Raw genomic sequence first — 22,711 nt, forward strand, 5'->3', positions numbered from 1 at the left:
TGTACACAGTGAAGTGCGGTGTGGGAAGGAAAACGGATATTTAAAAGGAAAAAATACCAGGGTCACTTTATCCGGGCATTGGCCCAACTCAATTTTAACACCAGCTTTATTGGGAGCAGAGTTCAGGCAATGCTGAAACACTTCTGAAAATTCCCCTCCTAAGACTACAGGCTCCTTTTCAGCTTTATAACTGTGCCTAAGGTAATAGGATAGAGGCTTTCAGCACGAAGAATTCGAAATTCTTTCCAAGCAGGTCTCAAGAGCAGGGATCCCCCAGGAGAGGACGTATGTGAGCTGGATCAGTGGTTCTCAACCTTTTTAGATCTGAGGCACCCTCCATAACTTTTGTGAATTGAGAAACCCCCCATTTCAAGAACTATTTCTTATAAAGCTTACCTCCTTACAGAGCGCCCAGGAGGGGAATGAGCCTGAGCCTGCATTGTTATCTCCTCACACCTCGTGGCACCCTTCAAAGGATCCCGCAGCATCCTAGGGCACCCTGGCTGAGGATCACTGTCATAGACCGAAGCTGTATTAAGATCTCTAAAATATGTCGAGGGACTGATGTTCTGACTGCTCAAAAGGCACTAGAGAGCATTTGTGTAGGCTGAAAGTTTTGCTGTAAGAAACAATGTTTTCTAGAAACTGTATGTTTTTTCCTGCAAAAATTTCAATCAATTTATTCAAATGATTCAAACCAGACCCATAATGGCGAGGAGATCCTCAGCAAACTCTGCAATACAACCAAAGACAGAGCCTTGGAGCAGAAAACACACTGGCCCCCTGACTCCAATACCCAGGAGAGAAACCAGAACAAAGAAAACAGAGGACTGAGAATATTTCTTGTTATCTATCTATCTATCTATCTATCTATCTATCTATCTATCTATCTATCTATCTATCTATCTATCTATCTATCTATCTATCTATCTATCTATCTATCTTAATAAAAAGTGCAAAGAATAGATTTTCATGTTTAAATTGTGTTTAAAAAAAAAGGAAAAAAAAAAAAATCAGAGAATTTCCAGTAGCTGCAGGAGACAAAGCTTGGAAACAGGAAGCTGTGAAATGACCAACTTGCTCTTCAGCACTGCAGCGGAGTGCCTACAAAACAACCAAACGCTCTAACGAGGGTAGTGCGTGTGCCAGGAAAACAGAATACAGCCTTCTGGGATGCTCTCAGTGAATAGTTTGCATTTTTCAAATCTGTACATGAACAAGACCAAATCATCTCAGTTACAAGCAGAAATGGCAACTGATGGAAAAAATTTTGCGCTTACGATCCATGCTCAGGATCCTTCAGGTCCAGCCTACAGCGCGAGAGGAAACTATTCATGCTACAAGTGAAAGGAATCGTTAAAGCACAGTGCCTCAGTAGTTCCTCAGGCTGCTGTAGACTAGGCCTAAGTATCCATCCGAGGTATGCATGTTTGTAACTCCCATTAAGGTTAATAGCAATTATCAACACACATACACATGCAGAGGAAAAAAAAACCCCAAACCTTTGTACCAACTGCAAATACTCAGAACATCTCTTTTTCAAGAAATCCAGCTGTAGCATCTCATCAAATCATGGACATTCAAGACAGACAAATCAAAAAGCACAATGGTGCAACATTTAACTTCATTATACATAGCTGTGCAATGATTTGGTATATAATTTCCACCTAGTTCCTTGCAACTAGGTGATTAGAAGAGCCACTGCTATATAAAGTGCCCACAGCTGACATATATGCATGACGTAGCAACAACAACAAAATAATTGCTGACAAAACAAAGTAACAGTTGATTAGAGGGATGAGGAAATGCAAGTAAAACAATCAAAGGAAAAAAACAAAATCAAAGAACTGAAGACCTTTTAATGAAATGGGAATGTCTACAAACCCAGCACATGTCAGCATGGGGAAGCCTTGGCTGACAGCTAGAATTAGATGACATCTTCTTCAAGTTTGTTCCTTTATAGCTTTGTTGCTTCCAAAACTCTGTGAAAATAGTTTTGCTCAAACAGTCCCATTTTCAGTGGGAACATTTTGCCAATGGGCACTAAAACGCTGAGCATCTTGAAGTTTGCTATAAATATTTTGCATGTCTCTACCGAGTTTTCAAAGGCTGAGTGTCTGGATACATACAACATTCCCTTTTTGGTGTGGCTTTGCTTTCGCAGCTGATATCAACTGATATCATTTTTCTTAATACAAAATGCATATTCTGCTGCACAGAATGCAAATGGTTCTATAATACTGGCCAGAAACAGCCCTTGCCTCTGTGTAGTAGTGAGACCGCAGTGTTTGTGCTGTGACTTTTACAGTTCTGGATGGACCATTTATCCCATTATATGCGAGTGCTCAGCTTCAGCTCTCTGTGCTGTGTGCTAGCCTTTTACTTTAAAATCTCCTCTCTTCCTTTGCTGTTTTCCCCATACTTACCAGGTCCATCATAAAAAAAAAAAAAGTTTATGTTTCGGGTCCAAAACGGTGACCAGACCAATTCTGTTTCCAGATAATCGAAAAGCTTCTCATAGGGAAACAAACTTACAAGCACATACTTGGGTCTTCTTTAATATCCCATTGAACACTTTAATTGATTGTTTATTTCCTTCTCTGAAACGGAGTTATTTCGTTGAGCTGAATGAGTTGGTCGGTAATTACAGTGTCTCATTAATACCAGTTACAATGCCATAAATATACCCACAAAGGCAATTACTGTTCTATAGAATTAGACCAGGTATTCCTTCATATCTGCATCAGTCACATAACCTGGACAATCTCGTGACTGATGGGTACCATACTTGTACAATAGGTCAACAGGAGAAATAGGCTTTTTCTAATATTAAAACAATCATATCTTCATAAAACTTTGTTTTATAATAAAATATCTTATTAAACACAACTTCTCCTATGTTTACGTATGTATATATCATACATAAGTGTTGGCTTGGAGTTCCATTGCAGGGCAGCAAGCACTTTCACTACCCAAATGGACAGAAAATACATCCTCAGTTAAGCTACAGCTTATAAAACGCACTCTGCACCAAGAGTGATCTCAACTTATATTACACTGTCACTGTCTGACTGTTCTTTAGTCTTATTAGATCAAGTCAGGTAATGTCAACTCCATTTTACACATGCAAACCTTGGTCTATTTTATATTGCTCATCTCTACGATGCCAGGAGATAAAATATTTTGGCAGGAGAAGACCAGGCACAATTAATTAACCTATTTCTACATTTACTCTAGCTATGGAACCACTTTTGTCTGAATAGTTCCAACATCCTGAACCTGAAGGGCATGAGATTATATTTCGTCCCCCTGCAATCCAGGTAAAATATGAAGAGAAATACAGAACTCCAAGAATATAAAGGAGTTCAGTGACTCGGACAAAAGCATCACGGGAAAGAAAGTGCACGTGGAGGTGGGGGATGTTAAGTAACTAAGGTCAAAAGTTCATACGTAACTAGAGCCCTGACTACCTTGCTTGAGAAACATTAAAGAAATGCACTTGCTTAAAACTAAGTAATTCCAATGTCTTCAGCTTGTCAATGTGATAGAGGAACAAGGAAGGGCCCTGTAAAGGGAAACAGCTGTCTGATTTACGAGAGACGCACAAAAGGAACGAGGATTTCATAACAGGACTGGAAGGATGGGACCCGGCTGCGAAGGGAAAAAGGGGCCTATTTAAAAGCAGTGCACAATGCTTATGGGGGACGAGGGGGGAGCCAACGCAGAGTATTGGGAATCAGCTTTACGGTGGTTGCGAGTCCCCTTCCTCATCTACTCGCCTTTTGTAAGATGATCCAGGTGAGAGTGTTCCCACATTACCTATCCTAAAGAGGGAGCCCACATTAAAGGGAGGGAGGATTTTGCTAGGTTCTGGAACAACAGCAAGGAGCAAGACTTCAAGTTTATACGACAGCTCAGCCTTTCTGCCTTCAATGCTAATCAAAATGCCAAGGGCTTATCAGTGGACTTCCAGCGACCAACAGGAAAAGGGAATTCCAAAGGTTTAGGTATTCAGGGCATACTCAAATACCTGAATTTAGTAACCTCTTCAGCCTCCCGCTGTGCTGTTGATCTGGATTCCAACCTGATGCAAAGCTCAGCCAAAAACCTCCACAGCTTTCTGCAGGTCACTTATCAACATGTTTGCTCAAAGTCCTCTAAACTCCAGACTTTCAGTAGCATCCATGGCATCACGCACTGACACAGGATGCTGGAGGACCAGTAAAACTAAACAGCTTACAGGAGATCAGCGTCAAGCCCGCTGATCTGGGCAGTGAACTTTGCGCATCAGATTTTTAGGTGCGACTCTCCCCCTTGCATCTCATTTATTTATGCACACTTAGTGGAGTTTGGGATGCCCTGAATACCTAAGCTCTGAATCGGGCTTAAACTGCTTAAAATTCTTTCACTAAATTCAACAGGAAAAAAAAAACCCAACAAAGTTAAGCAACATTATCTAGCTGGATAAATAGCAATTAATGCAGCCCCTTCTAGCCAGAGACAGACAGCAGGGTGGACAAGTGCCTTACTAAATCTTTAAACAAATGGAAAAGATCACCAAATTCAGCAGCGAACCCCAATTCCCCCGATTAAAGTACCCTAACACCCTTAGCTCAAACAACTGACCATCGATGCCATATTCACGAGTATAGCGGAGCAGCGATGAGAACATCAAGGTATCACACGGTCCAAAATGAACACACACTGATGTCAGCTCTCTCCTCCGTATTAAACAGTGGCATGGGTCTTGCAGATCTTGTCACACTACCTGGGCTAAGAAGTTACCTGGTATAAAAAGAAAACCAAATCAAGCCTCAATCAACCCAATCAACAACCTTGCAAAAAGTCCCTAGTATGTGCATGTGTGTGTGTATGTGCATGTGTGTGTGTGCGGGAATGTGTGTGCGTGCGTGCACAAAGCCAGAACAGGCTATTTAGTTTTGCTCTCCACGTAAATTTTATCTCCATCCCGAATGCCGTATGAATGTAGTGCCCGTGAGTTATATTTCATCTCTTCGGGACCAAAGGGAGCTTCGTGATCAAAGTAGTACAGCAACATGTTGCTTGTTGACAACTGCACGACAGTTTTTAATTGTTTCTTTAATTCTGCCACTGTTTGGTCCAGGCGGATGGACACCTCCTCCACCTGTTCTTTGAAGTGAACTTCCACCTTCGCACTGCTCCGGGGTCGGAGATCCACTACTGCCAAGGGTTCTAGCTTCCCGTATTTTGTGACCAGCTCATGATACCTACAAAAATAAAACAAATGCAAAGTTACATCATAACTGCTCGCATTACTGACTTGCAACCCATCTGCACTCTGTAACTGATGCTGACAATGTCCCTCTGACTTCAAGGTCCAGCAAATAAATGGTAAGGCTTAAGCTGAACCGTGTGAGGCAGCTGTGGTAGCCCTTTTACAGATGGAATAATGTAGGATGTGATTTTTCCATGTCACACACTGATTCAGCACAAGCCAAAAACAGAACTCAACATAGCTGAACTGTAAGTCACCTCTATCTCTCATTAACTAAAACACATGCCCCTTTCCAGCGAGTAAAAATCGAGTTAACTAGCACTTAAGTTTTCACCTCAAGTTAGTTAATAAGGATCACCCTCCTACAGACAAAGAAGGGAGTTTTGCTGGAATTTAGTAATAATAACGTACCCCCCACTTATATCCTTGCATCATGTAGCAACCACCAGTTACATCTACCATTACATTTGCAACCAAGGTTTGTTAAATCTTGGAGACTTTAGAGGGGGCCACATTATATTTCATTTATACATAGTACCATTCACTTCCAAAGGAAGTCAATCAATATAAGGAGACTTTCACAAAGGATAAATCTAGACCATGATGTTTCGAGTTTTCAGGGGAGACGAGGAGGGGAAGGAAAAAAGAGTTCACTTAATCTTAACTCGCTCCATGCCCAAAGCCACGCAGGAAAACAGACAATAGACTGAACTTGTCCCTAGGTAGAGAATCTTGTTTAAGAAGGAATCGTTGACATTTCAAGAAGCGCACGGGGCATCCAGAGACACTCAGAAAATACTTTCCAATTGGGAAGCTAAGAAAAACAGTACTGCTTTGTTAAGATTTCTAGAAATAGGAAAATATTTGCCTGGATTTGGAGGGAGACTACTGTTATTATATTATAATAATATAATTAAATTACCTACCAAAATAATACCTGGCTAAAGGAACATCCATATTTAATCCTATTCAAAGCACTTTGGTCAAGATTTCTAATTTTGGGCCACCCAACCTGACTATCAGGGCATCTGCCAGGAGGCCAATTTGACCTAAGGAAGAGCACGCACCAACTGCTGAAACCTCCTTAGCCCGACGAAGGGTTTTTGAACCCGAAAAGCTTGCTTAATAATTATTTTCCAACTATTTGGGTTGGTCTAATAAAAGATATCAGACTCACCCAAAGAACCTTGTCTACCTAAAGCATAATACACTTTCAAAACCAACAAGGTAATGAAAAAAAAGTAATGAATTGCTGAGATGCCCCTTTCATGCTTGGCATATGAACTGAATTCAGTCTCACAAAAATAGGGACAGTCTTCATAACCTAGCCCTTGACTGGAGGAGGGCATAGAGAGGTTTAGAGGTCCTTGTGGGGGTTAATGCAGTTGCTAAGACTTATCTACATGGGAAAACCGACCAGCAGAACCACAGACATGGGCACTATTTTCAGCGTACAAGTGACTTTATTCCAAGATAACTATTCACTTTTATTCTTCTATAACAACAGAGCAGGAGATTTATACTGCTATCTACAGCCCTGTCTGGCAATCTCCCTATGTAGACAAGTCCTTAAGGTCCAGCTAGAGAGAGAGAGAGGTTCCCTGGAAGAAGCACATCTCTCCTCTTTACCACCCCCCTTCCTCCTAGAAGCTATCTCTTCAATCAGGAAAGGGAAGGTAGCATCTCTCCTGCCTGGCTGGGAAAGTGGCAAAAAGTCAACACAAAGTACAAGGTAATTGAAATGACAATGCCAGAGAGCAGCAGAGAGGAGGTAACATTTCAGAGTCTCTCCACTGTGCACCGCACAGAAAGCTCTTTTTGTTTTCCATCCGACTCCAAGCTTAATGTGATCAGTGCTGTGTCACTGCCCCTGTCAGGGGATGATGGAGCCTGGCAATACGGAGGACCCCGGGGACTCATGTTAAATGTAGGAATGTTCCTCCACAACAGCGGGGCCTCTGTCTGCTCAGAGTATGAGGTAACGGCCGCAGCACACTAGGATTTCCCTAGCGTCCCAGACAAAATGAGCTTTCATCGGGGCAGAGTGTCCAAATACAGGCTGCTGTCCTGGTCTCACAATAAACAGGGAGATAAAAATCAGGCCTATTTAGAAAACCATTAGCTCGGAGAAGAGACAACACATTCCTCATATGTGACAAACTGGGCTATCACCTGCTGGTAAATTAGCATTAACCGAGCCGACACCAGAAACGAGGATTTCCCCAGTGCACTGGGCCAGTGCCTCCAGTGGGACATGCCACCAGCATCAATTCCTGCGGGGGCTGGGCTGGGCGGAGGGGGAACGTGGAGCGAGGACACGCTTCTGCTGGAACCGGCACTCTCCGAGGTGGCACCGGCTCCCGACATGCTGCCACCCTTAACCGTTTCTCTCTTACAGCCCAGCAGGGGCTGACAGGCTGCATGCGGCTGGGATGCAGCGAGCTTCTATCACAATGGGGCAGGCTTAACATTATCCTCCCTCCCCGCAAACAGATTCCTATTGGGCTGTAGGTGAAGCGTGGGGACACGCAGTGGGACCAGGAAAGAGTCCCACTCAGTGGGACCAGGAAACAAGGGTTTCAAGTGAAGGAGGTGGAGAACGAGGAGGGAAGCATGCTAAGCACGAGCCTGCTAACATTATCAAAATGCATGCATGTAGTGTGCCATGGGAAATGATCCCAGCTCCTCTTCCTTGGGGACAGGCAGAAACCCCTTGCACTCCTTTCCTTGTACGGCATTCAGATTCTGCAGTGCAAGCTAGGAAATGAAACAACTGCATTCCCTCAAATCAATAAAGACTAACATACACGACTCATTTGGTTCTTTGATAGCGAGGTAATAGGCACCTCAGAGATTTACATAATCACTTTTCACAACTTGACAGACCCTGATTGCCAGGAAAGCAGATTCTAAAGGAATGAACAGGTCTAAAAATATCTCCAATGTTCTATGTATAAACAGTGGGCCAGACAAGCATAGAGCTGATTAAAAACCCACGGACAAGAGGGCATCACTCAAGAAGTCAGCCAATATATTGGATTGTACAAATCAGCACTCAGATTTGCCCCTATGCCTTGGAAAGATGGAAATTAGACTGCACATTTTGCTCCTTTTCCAAGTGCTTCAGCATGTAGTGTCCAAACAGCTATCATACAACCAGACTAATTTAGACCTTAGAGACAGCACGCTTCTTTTTGTTCATTAACATGACATGCCTCATGGTGCAGAGAGTGGTCCAGAGAGCATCATTTCTGTTAGCAAATCTTTCATACCCAGGAAGGTCCTGCTCATCTGCTTTTGGAAGGCATATGAGCAATGCAGTCCGTGTCCCTGCCAGTCAATGAGGTGCACTTGTCCACGATCTGATTCTTACTCTGAACACACTTCAAAGACAGGTCTGAGAGGAGATACCATACCAGATTCTGAGGTAGGAGGAAGAAAGAGGTAAAAAAAAAAAATATCCACTCCAGAAAGAACACAGCTCTTTGCAAGAGACCCCAGGGGTAGCAAAAGGGGCCAGGAAATGAAACCTGACCACAGCACTGGCAATACCTCCTCAGCCATCTGCAGCACGGTCTGAAAATATTCTGAAATGGCGCACAAGTTCTCTGGAATGGAAAAAACAGCCTTGAATAGCTGCACAGGTCTTGAAGAGCTGCTGTACAGATGAAGGAGTTCAAACAAAGAGCCCATTGATCAGGAAGATGGATGCAACTGTGTTTAAAGGTTAGGAATCAGACAGGGATACAAGTCTCCCTTATCTCCCTGCAAGTCTTACATAGATAATGTGAAGAGATAGCAAGTTGCTCAGGAAGGCTCTCACTCTAAATTTAAAACCAGCTTTATGGACGTTAGGAGTATTTGTAATATTTCAGGCTGTTAAAGTGCCAAGGATCCCAAATTGAATCAGAGTGGTGTTGTGCAAGGTACTGCACAAACACAACCTTCATGACAGCTTGATGTGCAAGTGAGGCTAAACCCAAATCATCCCATTCTTGTTAATTTATCATTGCAATATGTATAGGACACCCACCACTGTGATCCAAGCAGAGATCCAATTCCCTCATGCTAGGCACAAAAGCATTTAAAGGCTGCATACAAGAAATTGAGTTCTTATCTCTTAGCCCTTCTCAAAAAACCCTTTTGCAATCAAACCCCTATCAGTGACAGGGTGAGCTGCACCTCCAACTCCCAGCTTGCTTTTTTTGCGAGTGCACTCTTTCATTTCTCTCGGGTTGGAATCACACAATTCCTCCAACTCTTACATGTGGTCAACTAGGATACTCCTACTGGGTTTACTCAGCAGGTAGACTGGCTTCAGCTACCCTCCAATGCCATCTTTCGCAGACTGTAACCAGCTTGCGAATGCAGGGATATAAAACAGCTTCTCCAGAAACAAAGTATTATTTCATTTTAGGATTAGGAACACGGAACAACATAAATTAAGGGTTCTTAACTGGGTTTACTCAGCAGGCCTGGCTAGATTTAGTTGCCCTGCAAGCCTGTCCTTCAGAAGTTGTGACCAGTTTGTGAACGCAATGACATACATTGGCTTTTTCAAAACAAAGCATTATTTACTAGGAGCAGGAACAACGCGTCTTACGGATGAAGGTTCTTTGAAACAATAAGATGCCAACACTTCTGTCAGTCTCACCTAAAGGCTTATGCAGAATCTAGCCAACTTCAGACACTGCATTCAGCGTGGGGAAAGAGAGCCTAAGCTCCTGCAGTCTCTGCCTCTCTCCCTCTTCTGAGAAAGGACTGTATTTTCATTAGTTCCAGAGGATGCTGTTTCAGTTTTCCCACCTGAAGGCCCCCTGAGGTTACAAGGACCTTTCCAGGGTAAACTTCAAAGGGACAGACACTAGTATTGTTCTTCTCTACAATCAGTGAAGTGCAAAATCCACCCAAGCCTGAATTAACCCCTAGTCATCCTCTAGGAAACACCAAAGACCTAGGATATCCATACAGTATTACCGGCAGCTCCCATTTTACCTGTGCTAACCATTTGATGTACTTATTGCACTAGTAAATCAGCTCTTTGTAACCAGAGGACATTTTGCCTGTTAGCATAAGAGGCCAGCTGTCAGGACTTATGCATTGTGTTCACAGCCCTGAAACAGACTCTGTGGGTCCAAGCAGACCATTCACTTGAACTCCCTGGACCTCACATCTACTCTCCTACTCATGGGAAAACATACAAGATCCCATTATCTGAAAAGTGCAGTGGGCTTTGGGATGCAAACTCCATCAGTGTAAAATACTATGGCCTTCCTCATTCCATTAACAAGCACTAAACATCTTAGGTTATAGACATTACTACATAGTTGCTCTCAAACTCCATTCATTTACTCAGATCACCTGACTGCTGAGCACATTTGTCTGGCAAAGGGGGAAAAACAAAACAAAACAACCAAACCTGCGATTTGAGTTTTTGAAAGAAAGAGGGAAATCTTTTTCTCACTGGAACTAGTCAGCTCACCAGAGATGCAAGAGAACAAGCCACTTAGCACTGCCACCTGACAGCAGAATCAGTGTAGATTCAGAGAACTCCAGGAGGCAGGGGGATTGGCTAGACAGAGGTGTGGGTTGCCCTCAAAAAGCAATGAAGGGAACAGTCATGTTACCTAGATGCTCTTGGACAGGGCAGTCTGAAGCCAGATTTGACACAAGAGTGACTCACTGAGATACCAGATACATTCACTGTATGGCTGAAGGGTCGGGAAGATCAATTAATATATACTGATAGAAAAGGCGGGAGGGAGCAAGAAATTTTTTGGTTTAATCAGAGTCAGCCTCACTTTCCAGTCTTATTTAGCCTGCAAAACCTTCTTTAGCCTGTAAAAACTGTTCTCTCCTGTGCACTGCATATTTGCTGAATTCCAGGTCATTCATACCTGAATGGGATTTCCTCCTGGGGGAAATTCAAATAATACCGAATGAAGAAGCGCTCCGAATCTTCTCGTTCCCCATCAGCAACAACGCTCCCATTTAGCTTGATGACAGACGGCAATCTGCTTGTAGACATCAAGACAGACTTAGTTAGAACATGTTAACTTAGCAAGGATGATCAGTGATAGCCAAGAGCTGCACGGTGCAATTCTATTACTAAGGAGAAATCACACCACAGAGCCTAGACCCTAAGATCACGTTCTCTAAAGCAAGTAAGTCCCATGCAGCTTTTTTAGAGAAAGTGTATATACAAGTTTATATATAATCTAACACACCTTCTACTGCAAGCCATTAGAAGCTGTCAAAGCTCTTTGCAAACAAACATTTACTAGGCTTAGACAAAAGTACACTGTCATTGTACTCCTTGTGGTGTTGGTAAAATTGAGACAAGCAAAACTGACTCATAGCACCCAACAGAAAAGCCAGAAATACAACTAGACCAAACTACGAGTTCGACTTAGTAGACACTCGGGCCTAAGAGTGTAGAAGTGACAAGTGATTTGGGTGCCTCAAAATGAAAGACCTAAAAAGGGCCTGAGCGTTTTCCAGAGGTCTTGACCACTGACCCTTTAAAAATAAATGTTTTGTTATGGTACCAAGTTGGGCACCCAAAATCACAAATAGGCTTTTAAAATACAAGCCACTTTCAACCACATCCTAAGGAGCTGTCACATGAGATTGTTCTTCTCTTATGAAGGTTTAACATGCTAGCGATTTCCATAGATTTTGAAGTTATGAATATAGGTCAATGTCTGGCAGGTATTAATTAGAACTGGTCGGGTTTTTTTCCCACTGAGGTGTTTAAGAGAAGTTTTGTGTAAAATGTTTCCCCCTAAAACTGACAGCGTGTTCAAGTGGGTTTAGCTACTGGAAAACAAAATTCTCCCTACCCCCACCTTGCCCACTTTTCCCTTGTGCAGAAAAAGTGCATATAAGGTGGGGGTAAAGTAGCACTGAGAGAAGAAACCCCTACTTTTGATTTTGGTAAAAAAAGTCCACCTGATCTTAGCCAGAAGGCCATTACATATCCCTTTAAACACAAGAGATGAGGACTGTGGAACTTTTCCAATCCATTATGCATGTTGAAAGAAAAAAAAATCCCAGTACAAAAATCTAACTTAGAAATAACCAAAAATTTTGATCTTGTATCTGTTGAAATAGGGACTAAAAATATCTATTGTAACAATGGGACTGTATCATTTAGAGGTTTAAGAGCATCCTGACTAGTTCAAATTATTTGATGGCCTGATTCAAGTACCTTTAAAGTCAATAGAAGTCTTTCCAGAAGTCATTGGAGTTTGGAGAAGTGCTCATAGACACCCAAGGGACTTGTGAACTCTAAAAGCAAGTTTCAGCTCTTTCAACTTCTGTGTTCCTCTCTTACTCAGAAAAGCCAATTAATATAGCTAGGTAGACTGTAAATCCATAACATGTGAACAGTATCCCCATCATATGCTTCTCCTCCCTCCACGCTCCCACATATTGATTCTTTTGCCTCAAATCCTGGGATTGTGCAGCATTTTATGGAGCAGATCAAACAACTAGCAGACCTGGCTATTACCAGCTTCCGGCGCTCCTCAGTGGTGTAGGGCTGTAGAAGAGGGATTCCTAACAATTTCACTTCCTCAAGCTTGGGGAAAGAGTTTAGCTTGTCAATGTCTTCCCAGCAGTGTAGACCTGCTTTAAGAAATGACTTCTTTAAATAAACACATAAAGCATGTATAATACATCAAAGAATGCCAGACACGACCAAAGAACATGCAAGATGGGAGGATGACAACTGGAGATGTTTGAAGCCAGTTTATTGCTTGTGAAATACAGGAGGTGGAATCTCTTTTGGTGCCTATATGAAGTGGCAGCAGGCATATGGTGTCCTACCAATCATATGGCGTCCTCCCAATCTAAATGGCAGAAAGCAATTTAGTCTCTAGGTCCCATTCAGACCTTGGCCCCTCTGCTGCATGCCAACAATTATGACAGATGCTTCAATGAATAAAAACTCTGGCTAAGTACCAGCAGTAGTACAATCATGGGACAGGCATTACTTCAGGACTGCCAAATTGCCATCAAATAGCTTTCAGGTATCATCCTGGATCTGACTTGAATGTGCACGCTAGGAGTACCCCAATTCATAAAGCCTATTAATAAAAATATCTTCACCCAATTCCAGCCTCTGAAAATGGAAGCAAGTTGTGAGGAAAGCTGAGATCGTGCGACAGTGCTGCTTCGATCACATAACAGGATTAATACTGATGCTTCCTTTGCCTCCATTCACTCTGAGACACAAATATCTTTATACATCATGCTTCTTACACAAATATTCCAGATGTTTAGCCTAACTAAGTACCAAGCGTTGTGCACTTTTATTGCAAGCTGTTGTGTGGCTTTCACCATTAAAATAGATAAAAAGAAACTAGCATCAATGGGAGATCAGTTAAAATAAAACCAGAGGCCTAATTTAATTTATCCAAGTAAGGAAATACTGGCTGCATCCAGACAAGCACGGGCATGTGGTATGTGGCGCTGCAGTGCTGCAGACACATCTGCAGCACCACACAGCACATTCAGCTATTCTCTGTGCTGCAAGGTAAAAAGTGTTGGGGGGTGGATTTTGGCCTCTGGAGATCAAAGGGTCAACCCCCCCCCCCCAAAACAAACAAAAAAAAAACCTGCACAAAACACGTGGAGCAGTGCATGTGGGGGCAGCACACATCATCCAAAACTGGAGCCTGGCTAGCTGGAGCCACACACCAACTAAATCGGTCAGGCTCCGAGCGGCAGGATCACCACTGCTGCAGCACCAGGAGGCTCCCAGGACCCCAGGTAAGGCTCCTGGGGCCACCCCAGAGCTGGCCCCAGCTTCCCCTACTCTGCCACGTGCCAGAGGGCACATGGCACAGGCATTCCCAAGGGACAACTAGCAGCGGCACAAGGTGTGCCACTACTTATCCCCAGGAAAACAAATGTCTGTGCTCATGTGGATGTGACTGCTAAGGCCAAATGCTTCTGTTGTGGTGCAGACTGCAATGATCTCAGAAGCGTAAATGATCTTTCAGACCAGAGTCACAATGCTTACTTGTAGTGTGGGAATTTACAGGACAATATCATTCCTTCCTTCCACATAAGTACAATATACTAGACAAATCAACCCATGACTCCAGGTGTCCCTGGAGTCGTGAGGTCAGCTGTAAGTGGATTTCAAAAGTAGAAAAAGGCCAGTAGGTACTTGAGTCATATTAATCCTCTCAACTCACTGTTGCCTCCCAAGGGGAAAGGGAGGGAGGGAGGTGGAAACCTGGCCTCTATAGGTCACAGTGCTAAATATACCTAGAGGAAATTTGGTGGCTAGAAACAATTGCATTTGAAAGAGAGATCAGCCTTTTTATGCTGCTGAAGGTGTTCGCTCTAGACAGTAGAATCTGGTGGAACTCCCACCGCCAGGCTCCATCACGATGCCCGTAAAAAACTGCTCTCTGCTAGACTACAGGAGCCAGCAGGACAAGGAGCAAGTCACTGATGACCTTGGTCCTGCATTAGTTTACATAATACAATTCCTTATACTGCATCTTCACTTAAGTGGAGCAGCAACAGCTATTTCAAGGGCAGAAGTGGCAGGTACTGGACTCGCCCATGGGCCAGCTTAAGACAAAGGATGAGCTTAAGAAGAGGGATGAGAAAACCAAGAGGTTTGGTTTTATATTTTATTTACTTACATTAAGATATCAGTAAGTATCACATCTACCTACCATTCAACCGCCACAAAAATTAGAAGATACGGAAACTTGTCGTAATAGCCAAATTTTGGTACCTGCTCTGTCTGAAGGAGTGGTGCAGTGCTTTGCCTGTAAAATGATCATTCTCAATTCATCTACTACATCATAGCTAGCCAGAGGACAGCTGTGCAATGGATAGCTTCATGACCTGCCTTTATTTAGGCAGTTATTTGGGTTCCTCTAGCAGTTATGAAGGTTTTAAAATGATCAGTTTTTACAGACTCTCCATTGTCAAGGTTTCCTCCCACCTGTAAGGTTTAGCTCCGGTTTGGGTCTTGGGATTTTTGGTCCTCAGACCATCAGTGTGCATTACAAAGTATCCAGGACTTTGGTGCATCTGGTGCCAAGCCAGAAGCCTTCATGTGGCAGGCAGTTCTCGCACAACAATTCAGCTTTAAACAATTACTTTAAAAAATTTCCATTTGTCTTGCTATATGAGGTTTTAGATTATTTGTTTGGTACTTATGAAGAATACTGATGCCTGTGAAAGTGTTTAATAACATGTTATGCCCTCTAAGGGTTTGCAATAATAAAGCAAAAGCAACAACAGTGATGATGAATTAAATAGGTCCATAATAAAACTTTTAAAAGGTATTTTAGGGAAGAAAGAGATAAAAAGGACTGGTGACCAATGGTAAGGCAGCCAAACTGGAACAAGAATTCACCAGGAATTCAGGTAGAGGATTTTTTTTTTTTTTTTTTTTTTTTTTTTTACACACACACACAAGCTCAATCACTAGGAATATGGATTTTTTTCATGAGGTGCTTGAAGCCTAGGTTCTCCGATTCAGCCTAGGAAGCACAGTAGACGGGGCCAACAATGAGTGACCACACAACACTGGCTGCAACGTGTGCTTGCTGCTATGGAAATAGGTCACAACTCTGAGAAAAGGATCTGGGGAAGATCTATAAAGAAACCTAAAACACGGCTTCTGGTAAGCTCAATTCCATTGGTACGTGGATGCCATTGGTATGGAAAGCAAATACAGGCCATGGGATCTATTTGTAAAACTTGATCCCTGACACCTACCACTGTGATACCACGCCCCTATAAGCCAAGGCCAGAATCTTGTGGGTAGTTTTACTATAGCCTGGCCTCAGAACAGAGACTGACTCCTCAGTTACAGACATTTTTTTCCAGCTACAAGTATGTTTTTTCCTCCCCAGAACACATGGAGAGTTGAAGGCAAAAAACATCTGCTGGCCTCTGGCAACCTGCACGTTAACTTTTTTTGTTTCATTCCCCCACCACTGGTCATTTCCCCCACTCCTAAAAGTCCACTGTTAGGATATCAGCTCTATCATGGCAGTGAACCTTGCCCATTACATCTGACTGATAGCAGATCCACCTGTGAGCCTGAACCATTACTTAGAGAACAAGGAAGTGCTAGGAGAAGCTGGAGGAGCTGAAAAGAACAGAGATGGGGTAGGGAAGAGTGCTGCTTTCTTGCTTGCCCTCTTCTCCTCGCACTATTTTCTTAAAGTTATTGGTCTGGCTTCTCCTTGTGCGTTCTCAGAGCAATGCCATGAGCTCCTATGGCATTTCTAAACCTTAGATCAGGGCCAATGGCAAATGTAATGCAGAACACATTCATCTCTTTCATTGCAAGAGTTGCAGCCTCACTGAAAAATGTTACAAAGTCTGCATGTTGCTCGGGATCTTGGGAACCAGCTCCAACTTGGGGACTCCACACATGAGATCACATCAAGTCCACCCACACTGCCCTGACATGACCCACCCTCAAAATTGTTATAGCTCCAGAGACAGCATGACCCAAATCCAGGAGAGATCAGTTACTTACCTCACAGTAACTGCTGCTTTTCCAAATATTGGGAATCCTACTCCTGATATGTGCATATTGTAGGTATCTAAGGCTTATGAAAAGAAGAACTAATATCCACCCCATAAATTTGGGGAGGCTTTGGATCCAGACATTGCAGCCTGGACTTCTCCCTCAGTAGAGCCTAGTTGCATTCTAATGCAGTCTGGCTGGCAAGTGCAGAGAGGGAACAACTCATGGCATAAGGGATCTCTAGCTCAATTAGTGATACAGGCATACTTGCACTGCAGCCCTGTCTGGGCTGCATTTATCATTTCTGTTTAGACTGGTCAGCAGCCAGAATAGACAGGGCCCAAGGTGATGGCAGGCTCCAATAGATCGCCAATGAACACATGCATTCCCACTTTACTGCAGATAGCTTATGCTTTTCATCCACCCCTTCACCTGTCTTCATTTACTTAATGCAGCAGCAACCAACAGAAAGCAATGCTGACTGCAGAATGCGCCTTCAAAAGGTGCAGGAAGCCAATACAGCAAAACAGTGCACTTCCCCACCCTGTTTAAGCATAGGTTTAGATTGCGCTGAGAGGAGAATATTACTCTCCCTCTCTCAGCTCCGCTGGCATCATCTATGCATGGAATACAGAGCATGCTGCGTGCAGTACCTCACCTGACTTGTGCAAGTTTATGGATCGCAAGTTTGGGAACAGCCTTGCCAGAGAATCTTCCGAGTCTTCAATGGTCATTACGTGATTGTTAGCCAGGATAAGGGTGTCAAGCAACGGAAACATAATTCCAAGCTTTCTGATTTCAGTCCAGTCCCGAAGATTATTGTCAGTTATGTGGAGCAATTTGAGAGACTGACAGCAAACCGGAGAGCAAGACACTGTTTCATAGTCATTAAGGCACAGGAAGAGCTCCTCCAAGCTGCACAGGGAAAGAAACAAACTTTTAGTTCCAGAGTCCCTGTGAAACAGAAATGATTCGAGAGGCTATGCACATGGCTTAAATGTGGACTGTGCACAATTTGCAACACAAGGTCTTCCAAAGCATCTTTCAGTTTTAAGCATCCTGAGAATCTTTTGACTTTGGGATATGTTTTCACCCAGACCTCTGCTTCACCAATAGTTGAAAGTGCACTTCACAGGGACAACTCCCTGCTACAATTTCTTAAACTTCAAAGGCTTTCCTAGTAATCTATCACTTAATGCACGTACACACAGAAGCATTATAAATTGGCATCGTACCACCACCACCTCTGGCTTAAATGCACGAGTTATTTGCACCTGCAAGAAGCCTAAACCAGCACTTACATGGACTCAGGTATTTACTAATTATAGGGCATAAATGAACATTTCCTTTCATAGCCAAGGGTATGGGCATTCTTGTCAAAATCCCTATTAATTTATGCTACCAACACCTCAGATAAATAGCTATTACTACTATTAATTATAAGAGGGCTAAACTGGTTCCCCTGTGAGATGTCCTAATAATCGCTTAGTTAAGGTTGCCTTTATTAAAGTTGAGTATACAGCAGTAAGGTTGGATTTACAGAGAAACCTGGTATCCAAATGAAACTGTCCAGGAAATTCAGGGAGGCAGACTGTCACTGCCAAGAGGGATTTTGGCTGAGAGACAAATCAAACAAGTCAATTCATGAAAAACATGACAACATCTTTAATGACCGGTGGCCAGAACCTCAGATTTACATCTCATCCAAAAGCTATGAGCACAGCACTGTGCAGCGCCATTCATTCAGAAGTGACTCAGAGGAAAGAATGTCACATACTAAATAATCAGGATTATAATCCATTAACTCAGCACCAATATTTAGATTAAGAAAATGTGCCTTGAGCATCACAGCACAGTGAAACCCCCGAAAGAAATGAAATCAGGATTTTCCTCTGCTCTTCCCACTCACCCCCACCTCTCCTGGCACAGGTATACTTTGCCTGCATGCAGCAGGCACTTCTCCTCCATGCCAAGCTCCCCATGCTTACTCTGGTAATTCCTGGAGTATTGTGTGGACTGTTTCCCAGGAAGTTTTGCTGTTGTTGAGCACAAGTTTGCGGACACCAGAGAAAGACCCAGCACACCTTCTCTCTAAAACTGACAAATTCAGAGGGTTGGAACTCAGGTTTAGAAACTCCAAGTGGGGAACATTTGACACAATTTTACTGACCTAGGTTGGGAGAAAAAAGAGAGAGAAAGAGAAAGAGAGAGAGAAAGTAGTGTATCAAGAAGTAATCAGACCTTGTGCAATAAAATTTCATCTCCTAAAAGGGACCCTCCAGTCTCACTGCGCCAAAGAAATATATGGTAAAAAATAGGGCTTCTTGATAACTATCTGTAATTCATACTCCAGCTATTCACTGATCTAGATTGATTGGCTAATTGCTCGTTCACCTCAACAGTTCATTTAATTATTCTCTTAGAACAGCTTGATAAGGGAAAGCAGATCCCTTGGGAGGGGTCATAAAATTCACCTGAGCACCAGCCTACAAAACAGCAAACCGGAGAAGCCAGCATCTCAAAAGGCTGCTATACCCTTCTCTGGGCAAAGAAGGAAAGGAATGGGCTCTGAGCTTATGGTGGTTATATAAATCAATTGCTCAGTTTTCCACCGCTCCCTATGAGCCTAAAATAAAAGACTGATAGAAGCTCATTGTACACACGATGAATTCCTTATTAGAATCCATTACTCCAGGAAAACATCATCTTTCTTAAAACACATGGTGCTGAAGCTGGAAGGTTATGAATCAAATCTGAACATTTGTATACCAGTGCTTGGGGCTAGCTGTGCTGTTGGTAAGTACCAGGTGTGCACCTGGAGGTATATGGGTAGGGAGTAAAGGGTGAATTATTAGGAAAACAGAGAAGCTAGACACACACACACACACACACACACATCTGAAAAGGTGCAGAATATAAATGTAGGGCATGAGACTAGGCAGGTATTTGTCTAAAATACCTTCAACATGTGTAAAGATATTGGGACAAATGATTAAACAGTCAATTTGTAAACATCTAGGGGATAAGTGAAGGACAAGAACAAATCATGTCAAATCAATCTAATTTTCTTCTTCAACAGAGCAACGGGCCTAGCAAACGAAGGGAAACAGATGAAGTGAAACACTGACTCTAGGTCAGGCTTACGACAGTGCCCATGACATTCTCATAAGCTACCTAGGGAAATATGGTCTAGACCAAGTTCCTAGAAAGACCTACAAAACTATTCGATAAACATGCTCCAAAAATAGTGATTGGGTTGCTGTGAGACTCAAACCAATCCAACAGGGTCCCACAGGGGTTCAATCCTATTCAGTGTTTCTATTCAACTACTTGAATGATGAAATAGGGAACACAATTATAAAATCTGGGGACGAGACCAGGCTGGGATGATGGGCTGTAGGCGCTTTAGAGAATATGCTCGGAATTCAAAATGATTTTGGTAAACTGGTGAAAGGATCCGAGAGCTGCAAAATGAAAGTCAACGAAGAGAGGGGCAAAGCTCAACATTTAGGAAGGACAAATCAAGTGCAAATACCAAATGCAGAATAACTGCCAAGGCAGCAGTATTACAGAAAATGATGTGAGGGTTACAATGGCCTGCAAACCAGATACAAGACAGCAATGTAATGATGTTGCAAAAGAGGCAAAATATCATTCTGGGAGATTTTAAAAGAAGAAGTGTCATGCATAAGATGGCAGGTAATTATCCTGCTCTCCTTGGCACTGGCACGGCCTCATTTGGAGGACAGCATACCACTTCTGGCACCACACTTGAAGAAAGATGTAGACAAATTGGAGAGAGCACAGAGGAAAGCAACAAATAATTGTAAAGGATTTTGAAAACACGATCTACAAGGGAAGTTGAAAGAACCGATTTCTTTAGTTTAGAGAAAAGAAAATGGAGGGGAATGTGATTGCTTTTGCAAGCAATTAGAGAAAAAAAAAAGGGTGTTATAAAGAAGACAGTGCCAAATTGTTCTCCCTGCCTGTCAAAGGCAAAACAAGAAGTAGTTGGCTTAATTTGCAACCAGGGGAAATTATAGTAGATATTTCTAATTAAAAGGATAATTAAGCTTTGGAACAGTGTACTTAGTTTTCATCAAAGGGTTTTAAGGACAGGTTAGCCTGGGGGTGGGGGAACCTGCAGCACGCACGCCACAAGTGGCATGTTGTAGCATACAACAGATCAGGGAGGAGATGGGTGCCCCAGTGGCAGGGAGCACAGGACAGGAAGCAGAAAGCAGAGTAGAAAAGGCAGGGAGCATATGTGCATCTCCCAGCTGATCATGGCTTTTAATAATATTGTAGGACTAAAAGCAGCACAATCAGAAAGTAGCGAACTAGAATCTAGTGGACTTTTAGGAGGCAACCTAAGCTAGTAGTTTCACCCTACTTCCTAATGAACAGGTGTCTGTTATCATAGCACTATCATCGCCACTGTCACTAATCAACTCTAGCTGGCAACTTCAGAGGATGGACAGCCATGGAGATGAGACCACAAAGGTGGCTCCTCCAGTGAGTGCTGAGGTGGAGGCTGGATAAGGAAGATTCTACTGCTGTTCCTGGCCTTGCAACATCTGTTCTGAAGGAAGAAGACTTCCAACAAAACAATATTCATTAGTTTTTTAAAGAAACAGGAAGTTAGAATAACTGGGGATTAAGAGACTTAACGCCCCCCCCCCCCCCAAAAAAAACCCAAAAAACAACAAAACCCAACAACCACTGCCCCTAAGATTTCACGTTGGGTCTTTTGCAGTAATTAACAGTAGGATAAAAGTAGAGCGTGAGCTGGCGAGAGTATAGGACACTTAAATGTACTATATTTATTCCACTAATAACATATTGCATTTATATAGCAAATTTCATTCAAGCACCTCGCGGTACTTTACCAGCCTCACATGAAGTTTCATCAAACCCCCTTAACATAGGTGAGCATTCTTAATCCTGCTTCAAGGACAGGAAAACTAAAGACAGACAGGATAAACAACGTGACCCAAATCAAACAGCATTAGTGGGAGCAGAACCCAGGAGTCTTAACTACCTGCCCTCAAGACCTCTTGACTACGCTCCTGCAATTAAATAATCTACATTGCTCATTAACCTCTTGGTGTTTTAGGATTGTCAGTACTCTGCACTGATGGAAAATATATTTGTCCCCTACAGGGTGCGATTATAAATCCCCAAGTGAAGTGCCTGAATGTGTTACATTCATCAAGCATATTTACTCTGACAGCTACAGAGCAATACACAATCTTTGAAGGTGAACTTGAACCTATGAAGATGGGTGCATTTGCCAACGCTGAAAGGACTGAGAAGAGTCTCATAAAACTTAAAAAGTACAAGCAGCAAAAGCAGAAGTTATTACTGCTCTGCAAGGTACATGCATAGTCATTTTACCTCATGCCAGTCTTCAAGTTTATTGTCAGAAAGATCCAGCTCGGACACATGAGCACAGAAGGCAGCAATTTCATTCTCCTCTCCTGCACAGGTGATTCCACAGCTGTTCAGTACTAGAATGCTTGGGAGGTTGAGACGATCTGAAACGGCAGAGGAACAAAATACCTTTCAGTCAGCCTTGGCTTTCCCTAGCTCGGCGAGTTCATCCCTAGGTCTCAGAACACACAAACCAGACAAATATGAAAACCAGCAAAGGGCAAGAATTAATAAGCAGAGTTTATAAAAGTGTAACTGGTCTCACGCATCTTACACTGGGACTTTGCTTCTGATCTGGCAGAACATCCTTAAAATATTGTTGTAATGCAGGTAAAGATTTACATACCTATGTTATAAGCAGTGAAATGGGCACATGTGTGCGCACACACACACAATCATGGGTTGATTTTACCAAACAAAGAAAATCCAACATAAAAATTAAAGAATGTTTAATAAATAGCAGGAAGTTGTTTCAATATGGAAATTCCATGAACGGCTAGAAG

The 22,711-nt window shown here is 42.8% G+C and overlaps 1 protein-coding gene across 7 annotated transcripts in view; it reads right to left on the minus strand.

Moving 5' to 3' along the window:
• LOC102564232 (tubulin-specific chaperone cofactor E-like protein) overlaps nucleotides 1–22,711 on the minus strand; it is an 85,569-nt gene that overhangs the window by 55,900 nt on the left and 6,958 nt on the right. For 6 of the 7 annotated variants that reach the window (XM_019487317.2, XM_059719506.1, XM_059719507.1 and 3 more), the window contains 6 exons: nucleotides 22,173–22,312; nucleotides 18,764–18,945; nucleotides 17,434–17,690; nucleotides 12,760–12,886; nucleotides 11,155–11,271; nucleotides 1,178–5,249 (listed from right to left, as the gene is read on the minus strand). In XM_019487317.2, the coding sequence (XP_019342862.1) occupies nucleotides 4,931–5,249; nucleotides 11,155–11,271; nucleotides 12,760–12,886; nucleotides 17,434–17,690; nucleotides 18,764–18,945; nucleotides 22,173–22,312 (1,142 nt within the window). In that variant the 3' untranslated portion in view covers nucleotides 1,178–4,930. Of the gene's footprint in view, nucleotides 1–1,177; nucleotides 5,250–11,154; nucleotides 11,272–12,759; nucleotides 12,887–17,433; nucleotides 17,691–18,763; nucleotides 18,946–22,172; nucleotides 22,313–22,711 lie in introns of those variants that run through there. The other variant, XM_059719508.1, reaches the window with a different exon arrangement.

Source organism: Alligator mississippiensis, chromosome 16 (assembly GCF_030867095.1).
Source record: "Alligator mississippiensis isolate rAllMis1 chromosome 16, rAllMis1, whole genome shotgun sequence".
Classification (NCBI taxonomy): domain Eukaryota; kingdom Metazoa; phylum Chordata; order Crocodylia; family Alligatoridae; genus Alligator; species Alligator mississippiensis.